Source organism: Halichoerus grypus, chromosome 7 (assembly GCF_964656455.1).
Source record: "Halichoerus grypus chromosome 7, mHalGry1.hap1.1, whole genome shotgun sequence".
NCBI lineage: Eukaryota > Metazoa > Chordata > Mammalia > Carnivora > Phocidae > Halichoerus > Halichoerus grypus.
Window position 1 is genome coordinate 25,209,301 of NC_135718.1, and position 21,062 is coordinate 25,230,362.

The 21,062-nt window shown below is 52.4% G+C and overlaps 1 protein-coding gene across 4 annotated transcripts in view; it reads left to right on the plus strand.

The window, feature by feature from the left end:
• SH3PXD2A (SH3 and PX domains 2A) overlaps positions 1-21,062 on the plus strand; it is a 235,102-nt gene that overhangs the window by 99,807 nt on the left and 114,233 nt on the right. For all 4 annotated transcript variants that reach the window (XM_078077149.1, XM_078077151.1, XM_078077150.1 and 1 more), the window contains one exon: positions 16,791-16,867. In XM_078077149.1, coding sequence (XP_077933275.1) covers positions 16,791-16,867 — 77 coding nt within the window. The remainder of the gene's footprint in view (positions 1-16,790; positions 16,868-21,062) is intronic.

A 21,062-nucleotide genomic window follows, 5' to 3' on the forward strand; every position in this document is an offset into this window, starting at 1 on the left:
AAAGATGAATTTACACCTTTAATAGTTGGTAATCGGTGAAGATGGCTTAAGTAAGGCCTATGGGGTCGGCAGAGCTGTTCTCTCTTACTAGCAAGTGGCCCTATAGCCAACTTTTTGCGGATTTGGCTATAGGGGAAAGTTGCCAACAGCTTCCAGGGAAACCGTGTGAGGCTTGGAACTTTTAACAGATTAAACAATTGTAAAGGAAAGACTCCTCCCTAAGCATTATAGCTATCATTTAAGTACATACTCTTGCCAGTACTGTGCAAAGGGTCTCGTGTGCTTAGATCGCCTCATTTGCTGACAGTAGCCCCACTTTACAAATGACTTGCCCAGGGCCACTCAGCTAGTAAGCAGCAGAGGGGTACATGACTTGCCCAGAGCCACTCAGCTATAAGTGGCAGAGCTGGGATTCAAACCCAAGTCCTTCTACTTCTAAGCCCAGGCTCTTGAACACTGTTCTCTGTGCCCTGGCTGTGCTTGCTGCAGAGTAAGACTGACCAAAGATGGACTGCCTGGAGATTAACAGGTGAGGGTTGGTGTATGAAATGGTGGGTGGTGTACCAGAGTGTTTGCATTTATTTAAACTTCGTTTCAAGTTTTGTATGTTTTTTAAATTATATCAGTTAGAGGTTTATCAATGTTGTCCTTTTTTGGATACTTAATAAAGTATCACATTCTTACAGTTAAGGGCTTGTCTAGTTAACACTATTTTCTGTTACCTTTCACTTCACCTACCCAAGGTGAGCCAGCCACCTAGTGGCCAATGCTGGAATTGCAGGTATAGTGGCCAGAAGGGAGTAATTGACTTCCAGAAGGCAGGCTTTGTAAACACACACCTATAAAGTGACCATGTAGCGACAGTCATCACAATTGCCTAAACCAAAGCTCAACAAGGGACTAAAAAAGAGGAAGAAAGAAATCCCACTCTACCTTTGATTTTCTACGTGGCCCTAAAACCAGAAAGTTTTCATTTGGGACACCAAAGAGAACCTTAGGAAACATCACATGGTTTTACTTGTTCATTCCTAAAACTCGGTGTGAGAGGAATTCTGAGCCTGCTCTGCTGTCCCCAGTTTCTTTCACTGTGCCTGACAGTTCTTCCTCCAACACCTGTGCATTGTAGGAGAATTCAGTGTATTCATTCAGATGCCTCATTCAGGACCTCAGATGAGAAGAGGTCCTAGCTCTCTCTGAGGCTGAGTTGCCGCATCTGGGAAATACTAGGATTGGACTTGATACTGACTAGGTTTCCTCATAGTCCCAGTATTTTGTGTTCTAATAGCTTTTAAGACCAAAGGAATAAATGCCTAATGATGAAATATCATACCAAAGGTAAAACATTTTGGGGAAACAGAGGTCTTGTAGGCCCACCTCAAATCCCACTGCATTGGCTGTCTCTGTATAAGGCCAGCTTTGTGCCCTTCCCCCCACCCCCCATTTCCTTTGGAAAGTGCAGAAAGCCCCCTTGTCTTGAATGCTTCCCTGCAAAGGGCTCCTGCTGAAAGACTGCACACACAGCCAAGACTTTGACCTTCACCTTTGCCCCTGACTTACTTGGTGAGAAAGAGTTTTTATCCTCCTCTCTCTAGGTTTTGGGGGGTTGGGGGGAATCTAGCTAGGGTTAGCAAGAATTCAATGAAAATATAAATAGAAACGTGGTCTATAAATAACACTGCCCCCAAAATATCTGGAGGCATGAATACCGGCAGGCAGCAGACGGTCACAAATCATGACGGCCTGGACAGTGAGTGAGCCTTGTTCATTTGCTTTGGGATCTCTCAGGATACTTTAGATTTGCCAATGGGGCCCTAGAGAAACCCTCTGTCTTTCTGGGCTCTAGAAATGCCTTCCTTGTTTGCTGCCCTCACACCCATCTTCTGCCAGACCTGCTTTGTGAACACATACAGTGGGGCAAAGTAATGCAGCCTGGAATCAGACCTACCTTTTAGTCTCAGCACTGGGTGACTTGGGGAAATTCAGAAGATATCTCTGGGCTTCACCTTTTCCTCTGGGGTCATGGGGATTTAAAAACTGGGGTTTTGACTTTTTTTTTTTAAGAGAAAGAGAGCGAGAGAGGTGTGGGCAGGGGCAGAGGGCGAGGGAGAGAGAGAATCTTAAGCAGGCTCCACGCCCAGCATGGAGCCCAGTGTGGGGCTCGATCTCACGCCCCTGAGATCATGACCTGAGCCAAAATCAAGAGTCAGATGCTTGACCAAATGAGCCACGCAGGCGCCCTAAAAACTGGAGTTTTATAGAACAGGAACCATGCCTTATTTCATCTTAGTTAAGAGGGTGGAGTCTAGTGCCAGATCGCCTGGCTTCCAATCCCTGTTTTGCCCCCTACTAGCTGTTTGACCTTGGGAAAATGACTTAACCTCTGTGTACTTCAATTTCCTTGTAAAATGGGAAGAATAATGGCATCTACTTTGTGCAGCTGTTGTAAGGACTAAGTGAGTTAATATTTTCAAAGGGTTTAAACTAGTGTCTGACACATAGTGAACATATATAAATGTTTATTAAATAAAGAAACAAATCCATAGATCCCCTGTGCCTGGAGTATTACCTGGGACATAGCAGCTGCTCACAAATGTGTCCAGTGAAAGACTGAATGGGTAAGGGTAATGTAATAAGATTGTTCTTATTGAGTTCTTTCTAAGCCCAGAATGCTATAAAATGAAAGTGGGTTTTTTATTCTTACCTACTGGGGAGACAGGAGCTCAGTATACTCCCTCTTTGTCCTCATCCATCGTTTCTGCCTTATACACACTGAATTTTGTTTGCCCGGGAGGAATGCCTGGCTCTGATGCATCTTGGTGGGTAGAAAGCATGCTCATTCTGATGCAGTTTTCTGCAGCAACACCAGCCTCTCTACCTAGCCTCATCCCCCATATCCTTTTTAGCGTTACATCCACATTTTGCTTAGTGCCAACAAAGTTCTTTGCAAGCCAAGCTAGCTGTTACATAGACAAGTAATTGTGTAGCATTTTGCTAGGTGTGCACTGTAAATATAAATAAGAGAAAAAAAACAGAAAGCGCACTCCTCTCAGAAAGCAACCTGAAATGGACAAAGGAGGAAATAAGTATAAAGAGCACTGAGCCAGGAGTCCAGTGCTGATTCTAAGCCCAGGCCTGCCTCGGCTTAGGTGTGTGGCAAGGATCATCCCAGCAGCTCTCTGAGCCTCTTCAGATCTGTAAGGGGAGTTAGATTAATTCAGTACTTCTCAGTTTCAGAGGTGCATGGGAATCATGAGAGGGGCTTTATGAAAAATGCAGGTTCTCACCCTGCCCCCACCATTCCCTTACATTCTAACTCAGGGGTCGGGGTAAATCCCAGGAATCTGCGTTTGTAACCAACACCCCAACTATCTGTGATTAAGGTAATCCAGGGGCTTTCTCAGGAGCATTGCGGGGGGGGTCGGTTACCTAGTGCTATGTAACAAATTACCCCCCAAATTTAGCAGCTTAAAACAACAGCGGACATTTATTATCTCACTGTTTCTGTAGGCCAGGAATTCAAGAGCAGCTTAACTGCACGGTTTTGATTCAGGATCTCTTGTGATGTCACAGTCCAAACGTTGGCACAAGGCATAACTGGGGACTTGCTGGGCAAGACGGCTCGCTCACGTGGCTGGCAGACTGGTGCTGGCGACTGGCAGGAGGCCTCGGGTCCTCGCCCTGCGGACCCTTCCATAAGGTGCTTGAGTGTCCGTACGCCGTGGTGGCCGGCTTCCTGCAACGTGAATGATCTCAGAGCAAGACGAGAAGGGGGCTGCAGTATCTCTTAGCACCTAATCTTAGAAGTCACCCTGTCATTTCCCCAGTGTCCTGCTGCTCCACGGCTCAGCCCCGTACGGGCTGGGAGGGGACTGTGTGAGGCGAGGGACCCATCACCAGGGGCCACCTCGGAGGCCGACTACCACAGGCTCCTTTGAAATGGTGCCGATGGTGTCAGTCTTGTTGTGGGGTTAGGATTGGGGTAGAAGTTAGAGGGAGGAAAGACAGCTGAGTTGGGGGCCCTGGGGAACGTAACCTGTAGGTGCAAAAGCTGCAAAATCCACCCCAGAACCAGGCTGCCAGCCCCAGTGCCCTGCCAAGCCCCGGCCTGGCCGCTAACTTGCTGTGTGAAGTTGGGTGAGCCATGGCCGTCTCTGAGCTCAGTCTTGACCTCAGAGAGAGAGGGGGCTAGACATGATGACCTCCAGGATCTCCTGGTTTTAACCCCAGGATCCATGTGGACTGCAGTGGGCGTCGACACTGGTGAGAACACAGGCTTGAGCTCGTGCCGGGTCCGTGCCCGGCCAGTGACCAGGCCCAGGTGTGTCCCCCATCCTCTGACCCTCAGGGCTAAGACTGGAGGGAGAAGTACTTCAGAAGGGGCTGATGGTGCCCGGGTCCGCCCCCGCCCGGTAAAAACCGTGGTCCTTGGCCTTGACGGTTCAGGAACTCAGGGTGTTTCTGAAATAATACAACTAGAATGGCTCTGCGTTGCTCTGTGTGGTCTGTGTGATCAAACCCTGTCACCCATTCGGCATCTTCTAGTACCACTCGTTACACCCCGTAACCTCCCAACACATTCATTTCCTTTAGCTGGGTTCTAGTATCTCTGGACCTTTGCTCAGGCACTTCTCTCCTTCTGGAACATTCTCTCCGCTTCCCTTGTTCTGGCTCATTCCTTCCACTTTGCAGGCCTGTCCTCCCTCCTGTGTGTCCTGCTGTAAGGGGTCACTCTGCAGCACAGGGCTCCCGCAGACGGCGTGCCCCGCGAGGCCTGGGCCGCATCTGTGCTGTGTGCTGTCACCGCGCAGCCCCCGTTTCAGCGCCTGCATTTGGGAAGGCTGGGTTACTAGTGAGTGAGTGAGTGAGTGGCGCTCGCTGACCATGCTCATGGGGGTGGGCTGAGATGTAGCTCTGGGGAAGGCAGGCCAACCGTACACACAGAAAAAAGGTACCGGAGAAAAGAAGGAATAGAGCAAAACCATTAAGGGCCTAGGCACTTGCAGGCAGCCTAGAGAAAGGCCACAACACATTAAATTCCAGCCCGGCCACTGACTAGCTTTGTGATCTTGGGCAGGTCACTCAGGTCACTTTTCCAACATTCAGTTTCCCCAGCCATAAAATGGGAATGACAGTGGAACCCGGTACCTAGATCATAGGTTGTGATGAAGATCGAATAAAAGAATAAATATAAAATACACAGCATGGTGCTTGGCACGCACCAAGTACTCGGTGATGTTACCTATTACTTGTATTATCCTCACCACCCTTGGAGGAGCAGGGGGGAACCCACGGAAAGTGTTGCTGGGAGGTTGCTAAAGAGGGTTGACTGTCTGGGCTCGGTTCTGCCAACAGAGCCAAAGCTCTAGAAAAGCAGGCTTTGGGGGACTGTGTCCACCCAGAGAGAACCAGGCAAACTTCCCTCTGGCTCACATGGCCAGGCCTGTGGTTGTGGGGCCGCTTTCCAATGGGCCTCTACATCCTGGGGATTTTCCTCTGCTTCAGACCATCAGAAGTCAACGGTGTCTTTCAGCATCACCCTTGGAACCAGGATGGCCCCTGCTTGCCCACAGCCTCCTCAGCTGGCTGGGCCTTTTCTGTTGTGTCTCTGTGCCCCGGAGGCCCTGTATCCCTGGCCTGCCCCCTCCCCCCCCCACTGGCCCCCCGCTGTGGGCCAGGCCACAGGGAGAGGCTGCCGGAAAGTTCTGCCCAGCGTCCCACCGTCCCCTTTCCTGAGGGCAGCCTCCTCTGGGAGGGAGGAGCTGAGGCTGCAGGGGCTGAATGGGGCCTTTTATACTGCGGCTCTCACAGGGAGGGTGTGAGCCGCTGCCCACCACGCCCGCCACACCCACATCCACACGGTGGGGGACAGCCTGGCCCTGATGCTGGGCTCCAAGTTAACCACACTCTCTGGCCCCGCTCTGTCTGGGTCCTGCAGGGCAAGCCAGCAGCCCCCAGCACATGCAGAGTGAGCTACATTTACTGGTCCCCTTGGGTGTGTGTGTGTAAATGAGAGACACAGTCTAGAGTGAGAGGGTGTCAACACACTCACACTTACCCATTCGGTAAACATCAACTGGGGGCCACTGTGCACCAGTCCTTGTGCTGGGTCCTGAGGATACAATAGCAAATGAGACATCATACAAAGAGGTAAGAGTATTACAAGTCACAGTGAATTCTGGGAAGGAGACAGTGGAGGGCTGGGAGAGAGGTGGAGAGGCCCCCCCTCACTGGGATGGCCTGCTGAGGCCTCCCCATGCGGTGATCTGAAGTATGGAAGGCATTATGTGCCAAGAGCTGGGGGGGACTGTGTCCCGGGAGAGGGGAGAGCATGCACACAGACCCTGAGTGGCAGGTTTGTGACCCTCACCGAGCCCAGCATGGCTGGCAGGCTGAGACCAGAGGGCAGAGGGAGGGGTGAGTCAGACCCTGCCAGGCCTCTCAGGCCACTGAAAGGAGTTCCGATTTTGCTCTCAGTGCCCTGGGAAGGCACTGAAAAGTTTAAGCAAAGGTTTCATTTTAAGAATGTTATTTGGGCTACCGGGTAGAAAATGGACTGGGAGTCAGAGAGAAAAGGTCACCGCACAACTCGTGGGCTATTTGCCACACACAGAGTGAGGGGGCCTGTCCCTTCTCCGTGACAACAGGCACTTGGTGTCAGACGGCTCCCACGCGCCCAGCCGTGTGCCTGCAGTCCCCGTCTGAGCTCTGTAATCCCACCCGGCATCGGAGAAGGCGGACACCCAGGCCGGTTAATGCACCCAGGACACCGGGATTGAAAGGCCGGGGGCCTCTCAACTCTGCAACCCACCCTCTGATCCTGTGCTGGCAGCTGAATGGCGCTAGATTTTTATTTTTTATTTTTTTAATTTTTTTAAACCTTCCCACTGGACCAAGAATGGAAAGGTGAAATCTGGAAGGTGAAATCAGACTAGCGTGACCATGGCCGAGAAGGTCAGTGGCCTCAGCCTTTGCCACCGGGCCCCCCATTAATGTAGGTATTACACGGGTTTACCAAGCACCTCCCCAGGCTGTGCTCAGCCCCGTCCAAGCTGAGCTCTGAATGAGACCACAGCCTGTGCCTTAAGGAACCCCAGTGGCACCCAAGTGGCGTTTGGCCTCAGCTGGCCACTTCAAGTACTGTTGTATTGAATCCCAAAGCCTCTCCCTTCCCTGGGGCTCAGGAGCACGTGGGAGGTCAACCACAATGCCCTGTCTACCTCCCGGGGTTCGGCTGGGCCAGCCTACGTGCCCTGCCAACCCATGGTGCTGCCGTAGCCAGCATCCCGCCTTGATCTGCTATTTATTGGGAATCCCTAGATGCCGGCTACCTTGTAGGGGATTCATAAGACCCAAGCTGCTATTGCCTGGTAGCGTGTAATCCACAGGAAGATCGTACAGCTAATGAAGTATCTCTGGTCTGTATCAGGGCTAAAGACCAAGGCTGGGCATTCTGTGAAACAAGACAGAACAAGCTGACAAATTCAGGGGTTTTGTTTCTGTGAACACAGCTCTTCCCAAAGCTAACACTGTAGGTAAGCATCTACCCCCTGTTTACCACAATTAATAAAAGTGTTCACATTTCATAGAAAAGGGACTACATTCCAAGGATCCAGACTCACTGAACTTAAATTTGCTGCAACTTGAATCAAATCATAAAGCGTGTATTTTTAAATAAGCCTGGAGAAAACAAAAGTAGATACCACTAAAACAATAAACGTGTTAGTGGCCCTTCTCTGCAACGTATATCACCCACTCCAGAGTTCTAACATTGATACCAGGACAGAAGTGCTAACAAACCCACCTAAAATCTGCTCTGGCGCGATCAGGGTCTTCTGGGTTCACGCGACTCTCTTTCTTGGCCTGGGCGCTGGTTACCTAGGGTGGGTTCTGTTTGTGAAATTCATTGAGCTATACATATGCATGTGCACTTTTCTGTATGTATATTATACTTCAAAAAAAAGGTTTTTTTTAAAAAAGAAAGGAAAAAATTGTTCTGATCACAGATGGCTCTACAAGACTGCTCAAAAAGACTTCAATTCCGTTTGATTCAGTAAAGATGAATTAAAACCTCTGCTATGCCTGCCAGGCCTAGGTGCTTTCTTTCTAGCAGACACCCAGAAATCCCACCTGGCCCCACTGAGGGCGGGGGAATGAAAGGCTGTGTTCCCTTAAGCCTGGCTCTGCCCTGGGGATGGGACCCTCCAAACCAGAACCTGGAAGATCATTTACCTCCCCTGGAAGTGGTGGGTCTTACTGTAAGCATGCTGTGGCTGCAAGAGAGTCAAGGTTGCCATCTCTGGAAACCCCGGTGGATTTTTGCGAGTCTGTTTCCCTGAGTGTGTGGGAGAGGGGGCGGAGAGGGCCGCGTGGGAGGCTCACCTGCTGAGTCACCCTGGCGCCCCCAGGTGGGCGGGTGGAGTAATGGCTGCCTCTCGGCTGTGTTCTGCTCTCTGCTCTTGGAACTGGGCAGACGGAAGAGCGTCCCAGAGGAGAGCAGTGGGAGCTGCGTGGGACACAGTGTTTTCAGGGGGCGGGGGTTTGAATCAGGAAAGGTGGCTGCAGGCTGAAGGGAGCTAGTGTTTGGCCTTGAGTGGGGAAGATAGGTGATGGAGGGTGCTGGGGAAACACTATGGTGCTCAGATCCCACTGGCCGGTGAGGAGGTGGGCGGGGCCAGGTTGTACCCCCACCCCCACGCTACCCCACCTACTTGACCTGGAATTGTCAGCTCTTAAGAGATCCCATTTGCTCAACGTTTATTATGGGCTGGGCTCCGTGTTCAACGATTTTGTACACGGGTTCATTGACGCCTCACAGTAATCCTTTGAGTTAGGCATTAAGAGGCCCATTTTGCAGTTTGAGGAAACTGAGATTCAAATAGGCAGTGACTTGTTCCACATCACACAACAGTAAATGGCAGGGCCAGATGTACTAGTCAGGAATCTATAGGTGACAAGGAGTAGACCCATCTCAGTCTGGTTTTAGAAAAATCGGGGAAATTTATTGGCTCACATAACTGAAAACTTCACGGGTAATGATTTCAGGCATGGCTGGATGCAGGTGACCAAATCGTGTGTCTCTCTAGTTCTTAGCTTTGCTTTGTTCTCTGGCCACTCGGACAGGCTTTCCCAGATGGTGACAGAGATTTGCAAAGATCCTTCCTAGCAACTTGGGTCTACAGTGTCTGAGTTAGCAGCCCCTGGAGAAAGAGTACTTCTCTTTCTGGTGGTTCCGGCAAAAGTCCCGGGCTAATTCTCCTCGGACCGACTTGGGTCACATGCCCCAGGCTGGACCATACTGATTGGTAACGCCAGGAGTTTGGGGTGAGGGGAGCCCTACTGAAATCAGACAGACTGAGAAGGAAGGAGGGATTGTCCCTCACAAAGCTCGGGGCACTGCACTAGAGATGCTGGTGGGCAACCCCACAGATGCCTGCCCTGCTAGACTCGGAGCCAGAGCCGTGGGGGTGGGAGCTAATTATTCCTTTTCCTGCCCACGGGCAGTGCTTGTGTCTGTATCACCGTCTCAGTCTGGCCGGGCTGCTATAACAAAAACCACAGACTGGGTGGCTGATAAACAACGGAAATTTATTCCCGACAGCTCTGGAAGCTGGAAGTCCGAGATCAGGATGCCAGCGTGGTCGGGTGAGGGTTCTCTTTCTGGTTGCAGATTTCTCACTGTATCCTCACAGGATGGAGGCCTGAGGGAGCTCTGTGGGGTGTCTTTTATAACAACACCAATCCCATTTGTGAGGCCTCCGCCTCCCATCTCCCCTCACCCCCCCAAGGCTCCACCCCAATACCATCACAGTGAGCATTAGGATCTCAACATGAATTTTGAGGGGCTCAGACATTCAGACCATAGCACATGCTATGAGCTTACATGCATGTCATTTTTTTCAGGGGTGGGGAGGTTCCTCTGGTGACCTTTGCATCTTCTCTCCCCAAGTTGGTTTGGCAAAGAAGAGGCTGTCTTGGGTGCCACATCAGTCAGCAGAGCCAGAGAGGCCCCCCCCAATACTTACTTGCTCTCCGACCCACACAGCTTGTCTGTTCCCTGTTGGGCTCCAGAGACCCTTGACACACTCTCTCCAGACAATCCTCTGACCCTCCTGAGGGCATCAGGCAACACCCACATTCATGGCACCCGGCTCCGTGCCAGGGATTGCCAGGGACAAAGGGAGTTATAGAAAGTCATCCCTGCCCTCAGGGTGACTGCAGTCCGGGGATACAAGACTGTCACGTGTCAGGCCAGCTCTGTGGATGCTCCCATGACCCCGTGTAGTGGGTTGAATAGGTAGCCCCCCAGAATATATGTCCACATCTGAATCCCCAAACCTGTGAATATGACCTCATGGAAAAAGGGTCTTTGCTGATGTAATTACATTAAGGATCCAGAGATGAGATCATCCTGAATTGAGGGTGGGCATGAACCCAAAGACAGGTGTCGTTATGGGAGAAAGGCAGAGGGAGATTGAGACACAGACGGAGGCAGGAGGCCATGTGAAGACAGAGGCAGAGACCAGAGTGATGCTGCCACATGCCGAGGAACACTCAGAGCCACCAAAGCTGCAAGAGTCGGGGATGGATTGTCCTCTAACGCCTCCAGAGGGAGCGTAGCCTTGCCCATGCTTTCAGACTTCTGGCCTCAGAACAGGGGAGAATAAATTCCTGTTATTTTAAGCCACCAACCTTATGGTATTTTGTTATAGCCTCCCTGGGAGGCTAATGCACCGCCTTCCCTTTTTGTCCTCAGATCCAATTAGATGGGTAGGAGTGTCGCTCGTGGAGAACGAGGTCTCTCTGCCATGTGGTCTGGGGCCTCCGGGCCCTGCTGTGGCCTCCCCTGTTTCTTAGGCCAGTCCCCTGTGACGCTCCAGGCTCTCTGGGCTGCACGGAAGGGAGAGGGTTGGGAGCATCTGTGCCCTGGGAGACCGGGGTGGCCTATGTACCAGGGGGCCCTGAGATGGTGGCTCCCTGATAAATTTTCTGGGACAGCAGGAGATGGGAGGTGAGAGTGAGGTGACTGCCAGAGGGTCCTGGAGGCTGGCAAAGGAGGGCAAGGCAGGCAGTCAAGGAAGGCTTCATGGAGGAGGCCTTGGGATGGGGAAGGGGGCCCAAGGTGCTTCAGAGAAAACCAAACTCCTTTCTGTGGCTTGCATGACTGCTACATGGCTTCTTTTCTGTCTTTCAGCTTCCGTGTGTGGTTGCGTTTGGCTGAGCACTCTTGCCCTAGAGCTCCCTCTCCTCCTCAAAGTCTCCACCAAACTTCCCTGACCACTAGCTGAATTCTCCCCGCCGCCCCAGGCATGCCCCTTCCCATTACCCTGCTTTATTCTCTTTTAGCGGTAGGGGGAGACACATTTGTAACCAAACTACTTACTAGATAGGAAAATTGTGTACTGTATCCCTTCTCTGCTTATCCCCTCCCCAGTTCAAATGTAAACTCCTTGAGAGCAGGGTCCCCATCTGTCTTGTTCTCTGTGGTGTTCTTAGCACCTGGAGCTTCAAGACAGTGATGGATGGATGGATGGATGGCATTCCAGATGGCAGAGAAAGCAGGGGAGACGAGGTTATGGGAGGAAGTATACATGCCCACGTGCACACTGCGAACTTGGAGAAGAGAGGCTGCCAAGAATAGATCAGCTTGGAGGGACCAAAAGAGGCCCCGAGGCGAGTCCTTTCGTACTAGCCAGTGCCCTGGCTAATGAAACAATTCATTCTCTAGAAGCCAATGCCAATTACTAAGACCCATCAGGTACCGCTGAGATGCCTCATTGGTATCCTGGGCGGGAGGAAGCAATACATCTGCCCCCCAAGCATGGGGACCTTCCTGAGTCAAGGCCCCATCTGTGTGTCCTGGCTCAGAGTGGACACTCCTGGTGAGAAGCTCAGGCCACACTGGGGACTGGGGCAGAGATTGACCTCTGCCAGGCAATGCCCACCAACCTGTGGCTGATACCTGCCCCACCAGAGCAGGGTGGGGAACAGGAAGGACAGGGAGATGTGCTGTTTCAGGAAGCTCTTTCTTTCCAGAGCCCACCAGACACTGGGGTCCCCTCTCCTTCCCACTTTGTTGGTCCATTCCACCGGTCCGCTTGTATCGGATAGGCAGAGACCTCAAGATTGTTTGTACGTGGTACGCCATGGCGTATCCCACCATCCACGGTTACTGCTTACACAGTTCTCAGTCAGCCCCCAAAGCAGCTGTTCCCCAGACCACAGGGTAGCCCCTTGCAGGGTGGAGATGTTGATAATGCTCCCATTACACACAGAATAAAATCCTAAGTTCTCACGATGGCTCTCAAGGCCTTACTTGATCGGACCCCAAAGAACTCTGGATTCATTGCCTTCTCTCTCCCCCTTGCTATGTGAGCTCCAAGATCCCAGGTTGAAATCTCCATTCAGCCACTTAATAGCTGTGTTACTTTGGACAAGTCCTTTCTGAGCTACCATCTCCTGTGCAAAGTAGGGATAATAAAAGTACTTGCTTCGGGGCGCCTGGGTGGCTCAGGTGGTTGAGCATCTGCCTTTGTCATGATCTTGGGGTCCTGGGATCAAGCCCCGCGTTGGGCTCCCTGCTCAGTGGGGAGCCTGCTTCTCCCTCTCCCTGCTGCTCCCCCTGCTTGTGTGCTCTCTCGCTCTCTGTCAAGTAAATTAAAAAAAAAAAAAAAAGTGTTTGCTTCAACGTCGTGAGGTTAAGCAAGAGAATCCACTGGAAAGCTCTAAGAATGTGCTTGGCCCATAGTGAGCACTTGGCTACTATTTCTGCTTGTCTCGCTCCTCCTCTGTCCCTCTCAGTCCCACCACCCCCACTGTGCACATCTTAGGGCCTTTGGAGGGAGAGCGGTGGAGCCCCAGGCCTTCCACCTCCAGATGAGACTGCAGAGGCCACAGTGGAGGAGGAACCCGCTTCAGGGTCACACAGCCAGCCTGTGGTCCAGGTAGGACTTGAACCCAGGACTCCTGCTGAGGCCCCCTGCTCCTTCTGCTTGTCCTCCCTTCTCACCCCAGCCCAGAGCGGCAGCAAGCAGGACCTACACTTATGTGCTTGGACCCCATCAGGCTCAACAGCGTTCTCCAGTTTAAGGAATGAGTTACATCCTGAGGTCTGTTTCATGGCCCGTGTGTAATCTTCCTTATGATGCTTTATCATATTTCTGGGGCAGCATCTGCGTGGCTTTGAAGACTCTGGCAGGAGCTATGAACAGGCTGAATTACATTTACAAGAGGCCTTTAATGCCCTGTGGTCTTGGCTTCTATAATGGGGATTTTCCTCCTCCTCCTCTTTTTCTCTCTCCCTTTTAATCCAGTCCCCGGTGTGGCTTTCCCAGTGTGGTTTGGATTCCTAACAGAGAAGTCAAGACCGAAGAATCCCTTCCAGATCTTCCCTCCCTCTTTCCCCTTCCTACCCTCTGCGGCCTGTGCCAAAGCCCCAAGAAAAGAAAATGTTGCTCCTGTCAGGATTTCAGTGGGAAGGAGAGAAGCCCTGTTGGGGTTCCAAAAAATCAGCCGGGAAATGGCTGCTATGGAAATTCTCCTCTGCCTTTGCCCCTGAGCAACAGACCCATGAGCTTTGTGTGTGTGTTGGGTCGGGGGGTGGAAGGTGTCCGGCGCAGAGGCAGGGCAGCCTCACTTGCAGGGGGTGGGCGCGAGGGGCAAGGTAGGGGTGCCGTACCAGTGTGGGCGGGGAGCCCATGCACTGTCTCCCCACCTCTCCCACCACCATCCCTCCCTTCTCCCAGCCTTCTGCACCTTAGGGAGGCTTTCATTGTCCTTTAACTATTGGTTTTCTGCTGGTTCTGCCTGCAGTGGGATCAGGTCTTTTGTGATCTATGTACCTATCCCCACATCTCGGGGACACCAAACTCAGAGGAGGGGTCAGCCTTGAGATCGGGGCATTGGAGAGGGAGGCAGTTTGTCTCCCATGTGCCTCCTTTCCTTTCCGTCGCTCGCCAGGATGGGAAGGGACAGGAGTGCTATTTTTGGAGAATGGATAGGTCATGTTTCCTCTCCTTTCAGGAGGAGCGCAGGGTAGAGCCAGGTCTGCGGGCCTGGGTCCCCGCTGTGGTCTCCCCTTCACTTTCCTCCGCTGCTCAGACGAGTCCTTCAGGTGGCCGCGTGGCCACGGGCAGCCCTGGGCCGGGGGAACCTCCAGCTCCCGAGGAAGGAGGCTCAGGCAGAGGGCTCAGAAAGCCCACCCAGGGCTGCCTGGCATCTGGTCCGGCCCAAGAGCAGGTCTCCTGCTGCTGCCCGTGTGGTGCCCACGCCGTCCCCAGGGCTGTGCGCATACGCCCCCGCGGCATGCGGGGAGTAAGGCGACAGGCAACCAGAAAAGGGGTAGGAGGCAAGGAGGCCAGGAATACCAAATCTGTGACATCTTCCCCCAAGGAAAAGAGGCCGTCTCCCGTGTCTTGATAAATCGTGTTTTATCTCCTTTCAAAAGGAACACACATGGCAGAGCCGATTTATCTTGATGACGTTGTCCAGTCTGCAGAGGATCGTGCCTCTGTTGGGGAGATGGCCCATGTGCTGGGCTTCAGAGAGGAAGGCAGGGGAGAAAGCTGGAGGGACAGTCCAGGAGAGGAAAGTGAATGGGCCAGCGGGTACCTGGGGGGCACCTTCTGCTGTGTGCAAAGCCTTGTGCTGAGTGGAGTGTGGTACCAAGGGGAAGAAGGAGCTGGTCGCACCCAATGTGGGGGGGCGTGAGACACAGGGCTGGTGACCGGGAGCTCAGGCGAAAGCAGCTTCCTTCAGTGCCCCTCACCCCTGGGCCCCTACCCTTCACCTCTATCTCCAAAGGCTGCTCATGGGAACAGCCGGGGGCTTTGTTCTAGCCTCACAAACCTACTCGGCTGAAGTGCCAGAGATGGGATGCTCTCAGATGGTCCCAAGAGGGGAGCTGGTGATAAATGCTCCTCGCTCGCCCTCAGTCAGGATACCTCTGAGGTATAGTCCGTTTTACTATCCCCTGGAGTTCCGCAGCGGACCTGAGCTGTGGCTCCCCGTGGGGATTAGCTGGCTGGGTACCACTTCCTTCCCTTTCCTGCCTTCCTTTCCACGCCCCCCTGGTATCTTCCAGGAACGGCTCCCAAATAAACCACTGATGCACCTCATCTCTGGGTCTGCTTCTGGGAAACAGCCTAAACCACGACAACGCTCAGTACCTCCCTAGGGCCTCGAAAAAAGAAGCTCACGTGAATTGATATACAAGCTACATATTTGTTCACATGCAATGGCAATTATCTTAATTAGAACTCCTTTGATGCAAGTGATAAAAATCCATCTCCAACTAGTTGCAATAAAAAATAATTTTTTTGCTTTATACATGTGACAGGTACCAAGTAGACCTTGGGTTCAGAACAGCTATGTCCTCCAGCTGCTCAAATGATGTCAAAGGAATCTGCCCTTTGTCATCTCTTTACTCTGCTTTTCAACCGTTCAGGAAGCATTTATTGAGCACCTACTTTGTTCCAGGCACCGCTCCTTTCTCTCAGGAGGTTTCCTTCTCAGGCAGTAATAAAGATGGCTACGAGAAGCTCCAGGCTTTCATCCTTCCAGCTCAGCGACTGTGGGAGAGAAAGGACTCTAGCAGAAGTCTCAGGGCTGACCCTCCTTGGGGCAGATCGGGTCCCCTGCCCATCTCTGAGCCAATCACTGTGACTCTGGTTGGCGGGGCTGGGTCACATGCCTACCCTTGTTGCCAGGGAGTGTGGTTGGCCCCTTTGAACCACAGGGACTGGGAATGGAGGAGAGAGGCTCTCCAGAGGGAAATTGGGCAGACAGGGACAACAGATGCCTATTACACCTCTAGGACCAGCACTTCGCCACTTGTTGAGCCATGTGGGTTCTAAGATGTGCCACACAGGCCCCTGATGGAAGGAGGCTGTCAAATACCTGTAACATACAGCAGAATGGGGCACATGCCTTAGGAATGGACAAAGTGTGTGGATGTTCTGGAAAGAGGGAGATTACTCCCAGCTTGGCCAATCAAGGTAGGCCTTCTAAAAAGGGGGCATTGACCTAGACATTGATGGCCACGGGGCACAGTGTTAGGACTTGAGAGTCAGACCAAGGAGTTCAAATTCTAAGTTGAACCGGTGGAAAAGGACTATGCATTGATCTAGTTGTTAAAATGGAATTGGGCTAGCTCAGAAGAGCCTGCTGGGAAGGTTTGAGGGGCTGGCATTTCCTGTAAGCCCCGCCCACACCTGCGGAGGGGTGTACCAGCCCATCTGCACCATGGCCTGAACTGCTAGAGGCTGTGTGTACACAGAGGCTGGAGAAAAGTCAGGCTGGGGCCGCCGTGCTCCCTTGGCGTTGGCCCGCACCCGCCCTGGAAATAGCCACCCACCTAAACTAAGACTAGGAATTCCTGCCTGGCTGGCAGGAATGAATGTCGATTTCTCAAGGAGGGAAGGGCCTGAGAACAAAACACAGCGTGTGGGTTGGGCCGTCCTTTGTATTTATTCGTGAGGTCACTTGGGAGCCACGCCCACGTCAGGCCATCGATCCTGCCATTAGACCCAGACAAGGTGATTTGGCCAAGATGGCAGCCTCGGAGGCTGCTCCCGTGCCCCAGAGGTCCTGGGCCCTCAGCCTCGGGCGCCTCCTGCCCCCTGGGAGAGGTGACTGCTCCTCTCTTGTTTTCTTGACAAGGGGCAGAGGTGGTGGCACTTGGTGGCCAGCTAAAACGCTGAGAAGCCGAGGGAGAGGGGAATGGGAGGGCAGGAGGCCCGCGCCCATGGCAGCTTTCCCCAGAATCACCCGGCTCACAAGCGTCTCTCTTCCAGGCAAAATCCTCTTCCGGAGAAGCCACATCCGGGATGTAGCTGTGAAGAGGCTGAAGCCCATTGACGAGTACTGCCGGGTAAGGCTGTGTCTGGAGGTGGGGGGCGGCGGGGGCGGTCCATCTGCCGGAGAGTCTGTGCATCTGTGAAGGAGGGCCGTCTGTCCCAAACCTCCTGCTGTGGTCTAGCAGGTGTGGCCTGACGCCCAGAAAGGCCAGGGCAGTGTCTGAGTGTCCCTCGGGGAGGGGTCACTCGTGACTGGGCCACCCTCTGGGGCACAAGGGCCTTGGGATCACAGCTGAGACTTGACTTCTTTCGGGACATGCCCATGTTTACAAAACACTATTTTAAATCACTTCCAGCGGCTTGGGAGCTCGGGTCTCCCGCCGATGGGATGTTCTGTATGTGACATTTTCCTGGACACAGGAGAGCTGTTGCTTTGAATTACTTTTGGGACCAGAATTGTTGGAATCAGTTCTGAGTTCAATAGCACCTGAAACCTCTGAAATGCCTATTGGTTTATTCACGGAAGTCCTGATGGTTACGGATGTTTATGTACACATTTTTAGCCGTGCAAGTGCTCACACTTACACTCACACACACAGAGAGGCGCGTGTGCCACAGGAGCATGAAAACAGCCAATGCCAAAGAAGAGATGGGAGAGTGTCAGCAATGTCATGAGGAAGAGCCCATTTGTCTTTACAGTTTGACTAGAGCCCGGGACCCCCGCAGTGAAGATGACAGGCTCCCACTTCAGTGGCCTTGGCACCTGGCCTCCAGATGGCTAGGCTACCTGGGTTCAAAACCCTCACGAGCTCTGTGAACTTGGGCAAGCCACTTAACTTCCCAGAGCCTCAGTTTCCACATCTGTGTCATAGGGAGGAGAAGAGTAGCTCCCCACAGAAGGCCGTCGTGGGGAGGAGAGGAACTGACTGACACAGGCCAGGCGCCAGCAAGCGTCCGGCACAGAGGACGTATTCAGTCGACGCCAGCTCTTGATTATTATTACTACAAGGCGTAAACAATTTAATGTTCCCACTGGCTTTCATGGAGATATGATTTCTTAGTTAAATGAAACCCGCTGTGGGGTCTGACTCAAGAATCCTGAGGAGAGGCAAGTGTGGGATTGTCTTTGGTTGCAAGTGCTGGTATTAGGGTGGGAAGAGCTGGGATCGAATCCCACTGCCCCCCACCCCCACTAGCTCTGTGACTCTGGGCAAGCTAGTCTACCTCTCTGAGCCCCAGTTTCCTTCATCTATAAAACAGGGTAAAGACGGCTCCCTTGTCCCTACGCAGAGTTGTGACTGCAGGGTCTCTTTATGTGCTAATACTTTATGATTCAGAAACACTATGTTGGGCAATAAAAATGTTTAAATAAGAAGCAAGTTGCTAAATGTATTAACTGGTGCTCCCAAGCCAATAGGAAGACGAGCGCTCCCATAGAGTCTGCATTAACCCAAGTTTCAATTTTGTAGCTGTGCTGATTATACTTGGTCACATTTTCTGCCTTAACCTAAAAAGAATTCCCCATGATAAATCCCTTAACGCGAGAAACTCCTCTTCTTCAGATCAATATTCATTTTTCTCTTTAAAGCGCATTTGCCATTTCCAGTTCAATTGACGGCTGCCGCCTGAGCTCTTACTTCTCTTTATTCCTTTCCCAAGAAGTTAAATAAATGGGCACAGCCCATGGAGGAGGGGGCGAAGGGGGGGAGGCCTCTCCCAGCTGGGGATTTATGGCTCACATCAGCCTCGGAGGCTGGTGGAGCCCGAGGCATCTGCAGTCGGTGTGTCCTGGGCCATCTGGAGGAGGAAACCGATAACATCTTATCTCCGGGGATCAGGCTTTGAACAGGACTCCTGAATCAGGATGAGATTCAAGGGGGCTGTGGGGCCCCAGTGGTGCTGCTGCTGGTGGCCGGGGGCGCCATTTAAGTGGGGTCTGCAAGAGGCGGGGCCTCCTAACCTGATTAGCCCAGACAAGAGCTGCTCAGAGCCAGGCAACAAGGAGCAGCGTCAGGGGTTCGGCAAGCAGCCCGCCGTCTCCGAGGCCTCTAATTTACTCTGGGAATGGCAGGGGGGCAGGTCAGTGCAGAAGTGACCTTTCATTCTGCTGAACTAGAAAGCTGGGATCTGTGCTCTGATAGTCAGAGACCTTGGAATGACCTTGGAATGGCCGTTAGGGATAAGCCAGAAACAGTCCTTAGCCACTGCCCTCCGCCCACCCCCACCCCCCCGGCATTGCACATCACAGTTCTGCCTCCTGATGGTCCAATCTATGGCCAATAGGGATCCAAGTTTCGCTCAGCATCACTGGCCCCCTCTGTGAATTCCATGATCAGTGCCATGTATGGTCTACTCCATGGCCAGCCCTTCCTTTGTCCATGTCTGTCCTTGGACACACCGCTGAGAACCTCTGGGGTTTTTATTTCCAATACCCTGAGTATGCAGCTCTGCTTGGCTGGCCAACGTCTTCCTTGGACTGCTAGACAACGTGGACTCCCAGGCCGGGATTTGCTGGGGATTCAAATGCACCCAAGATTGTGAAGCTGGCTCTGCACGCAGAGCGACCAGCTCCTCTGCCAGGACTCAGACGTGGAAAGTCTGACCGTGCGGTAGACCTCCCCAGACTTCGGGCTCCCTGCCTTTGCCGGCCAGCCGGTCCCTCTGCCCAGAGGTGGTTTCACAGCCCAAATCTCAGTGTTAATTTTAAACATATATGGAGCAGATTGGATGGGCGTCACGGAAAATTTACCGAGCACCAGCCAGGTGATTGTTTTATGTGGCACTTGAGGGCTGGGTGTCTATCAAGAGGGGTTCCAAAGGCATTTCTTTAACTCCATAAATTAATTTAATGGGCAACATGGTTATGCGGTTAATATTTAATGGTTCTGTGGCCTCAAAAAGTCGAAGACTTTCATCTCACTAACAAGCGAGAGCTATACTTTAGGGGCTCCGACTAACGTTTTATAAGTGACTCCATTTACCCCGTTCCTGCGTGTGAAATACATGTTTGCAGTGTTTGTCTGTGGGATAAAATAAATATCCCGGGCAGGGGGTGGGTGGGGGGCAGTGAGAGAGAGTGTTTGAGAATGATCAACTCGCTCTTTGCCATAGTAATGACATTTATACAAGTCTCCATTTCCTGGTGGGTGCAACTAGAATTCTTTTTTTTTTTTTCTCAAAAAGCTGAGATTGCTTCTATTATTCTGCTGTCCAAGATAGACTTGCTTTCAGGATCAATGGCTTTCTTTGTGGGAGGGAGGAGGGGTTGGTTGTAGTCAGACTGGGGGAGGGGGGTCAGCCCTGAAGGACAGCCTTGAAGGCCCACCCTCCACATCGCCCAGACTCATTCATTTTTATCCCCACTTCCCAGATTCAAAAACTGAGACTGTTTTGGGGTGGTGGTTCTTAGTCCCAGGCATCTCCCTCCCACCATGCATGGCCCATCATTGGCTCTCACCTTAATGGAGAGAAAGGTTCATGTCCCAACCGAAACACACTCCTTGAAGAAGCACCATGGCTTCCTGTTATACTCAGTCCTGGATATAGGATTGACTGTTCTTGTGGCCCTCATTCTAAGGGCTGGCCTGGGCCAGGAGTGTTGCTGGTGGTGAGACTGAGGCAGAGAGCGAAGATTGATGTTTTCATGCCTTCCAAGTGGGCTGGTACTCTGGGGAAACCCAACTGGTAGAATCTCTCCATCTCTGTTAGCCCACATAGACCCAGGAAAAGGATTTCCAGCCTGGGATAAAGCTGATTGTGTCCCTTTTCTCCTTAAAGACCCTCAGAGGAGCCCCCATTGCCCACAAGAACCTGTGAGGGGTTTGGCTGGGCCCTCTGTGGGCTCGTTCCAAGTGCTGCTCAGGCCTCAGCACCTGCCTCTCCTCCCGCCCTGCAGTCCAGTCCATCAGAAGTGCAGCCGTTCCCAACTAGCCAGAGTCCCTTAGGCTGCCACCCCTTTGCCCCTGCTAGTCCTTTTCCTGGGGATGCATTCAGTTCCCATGGTGCCCCTCCTAGAAGCCCCCTGACTCCCCAGGGAAAGCCGAGCACCCCAGAAAACTGTGCATGCCTCCAGGCAGGACACCTATCCTCCATAGGAGGACAGTTTCTGTCTCTCCACCTTCTCCGGACCAGAGGCTCCTTGAAGGCCACATCTGTTATCTTTGTGTCTCCAATAACAAGCAGGAAGCCTGGCCTCATGTGGGTGTCCAGCCAATATCTGCCGACAAGATACAAAGATCACACACAAGCAGAGGACACCTCCCATGAGGG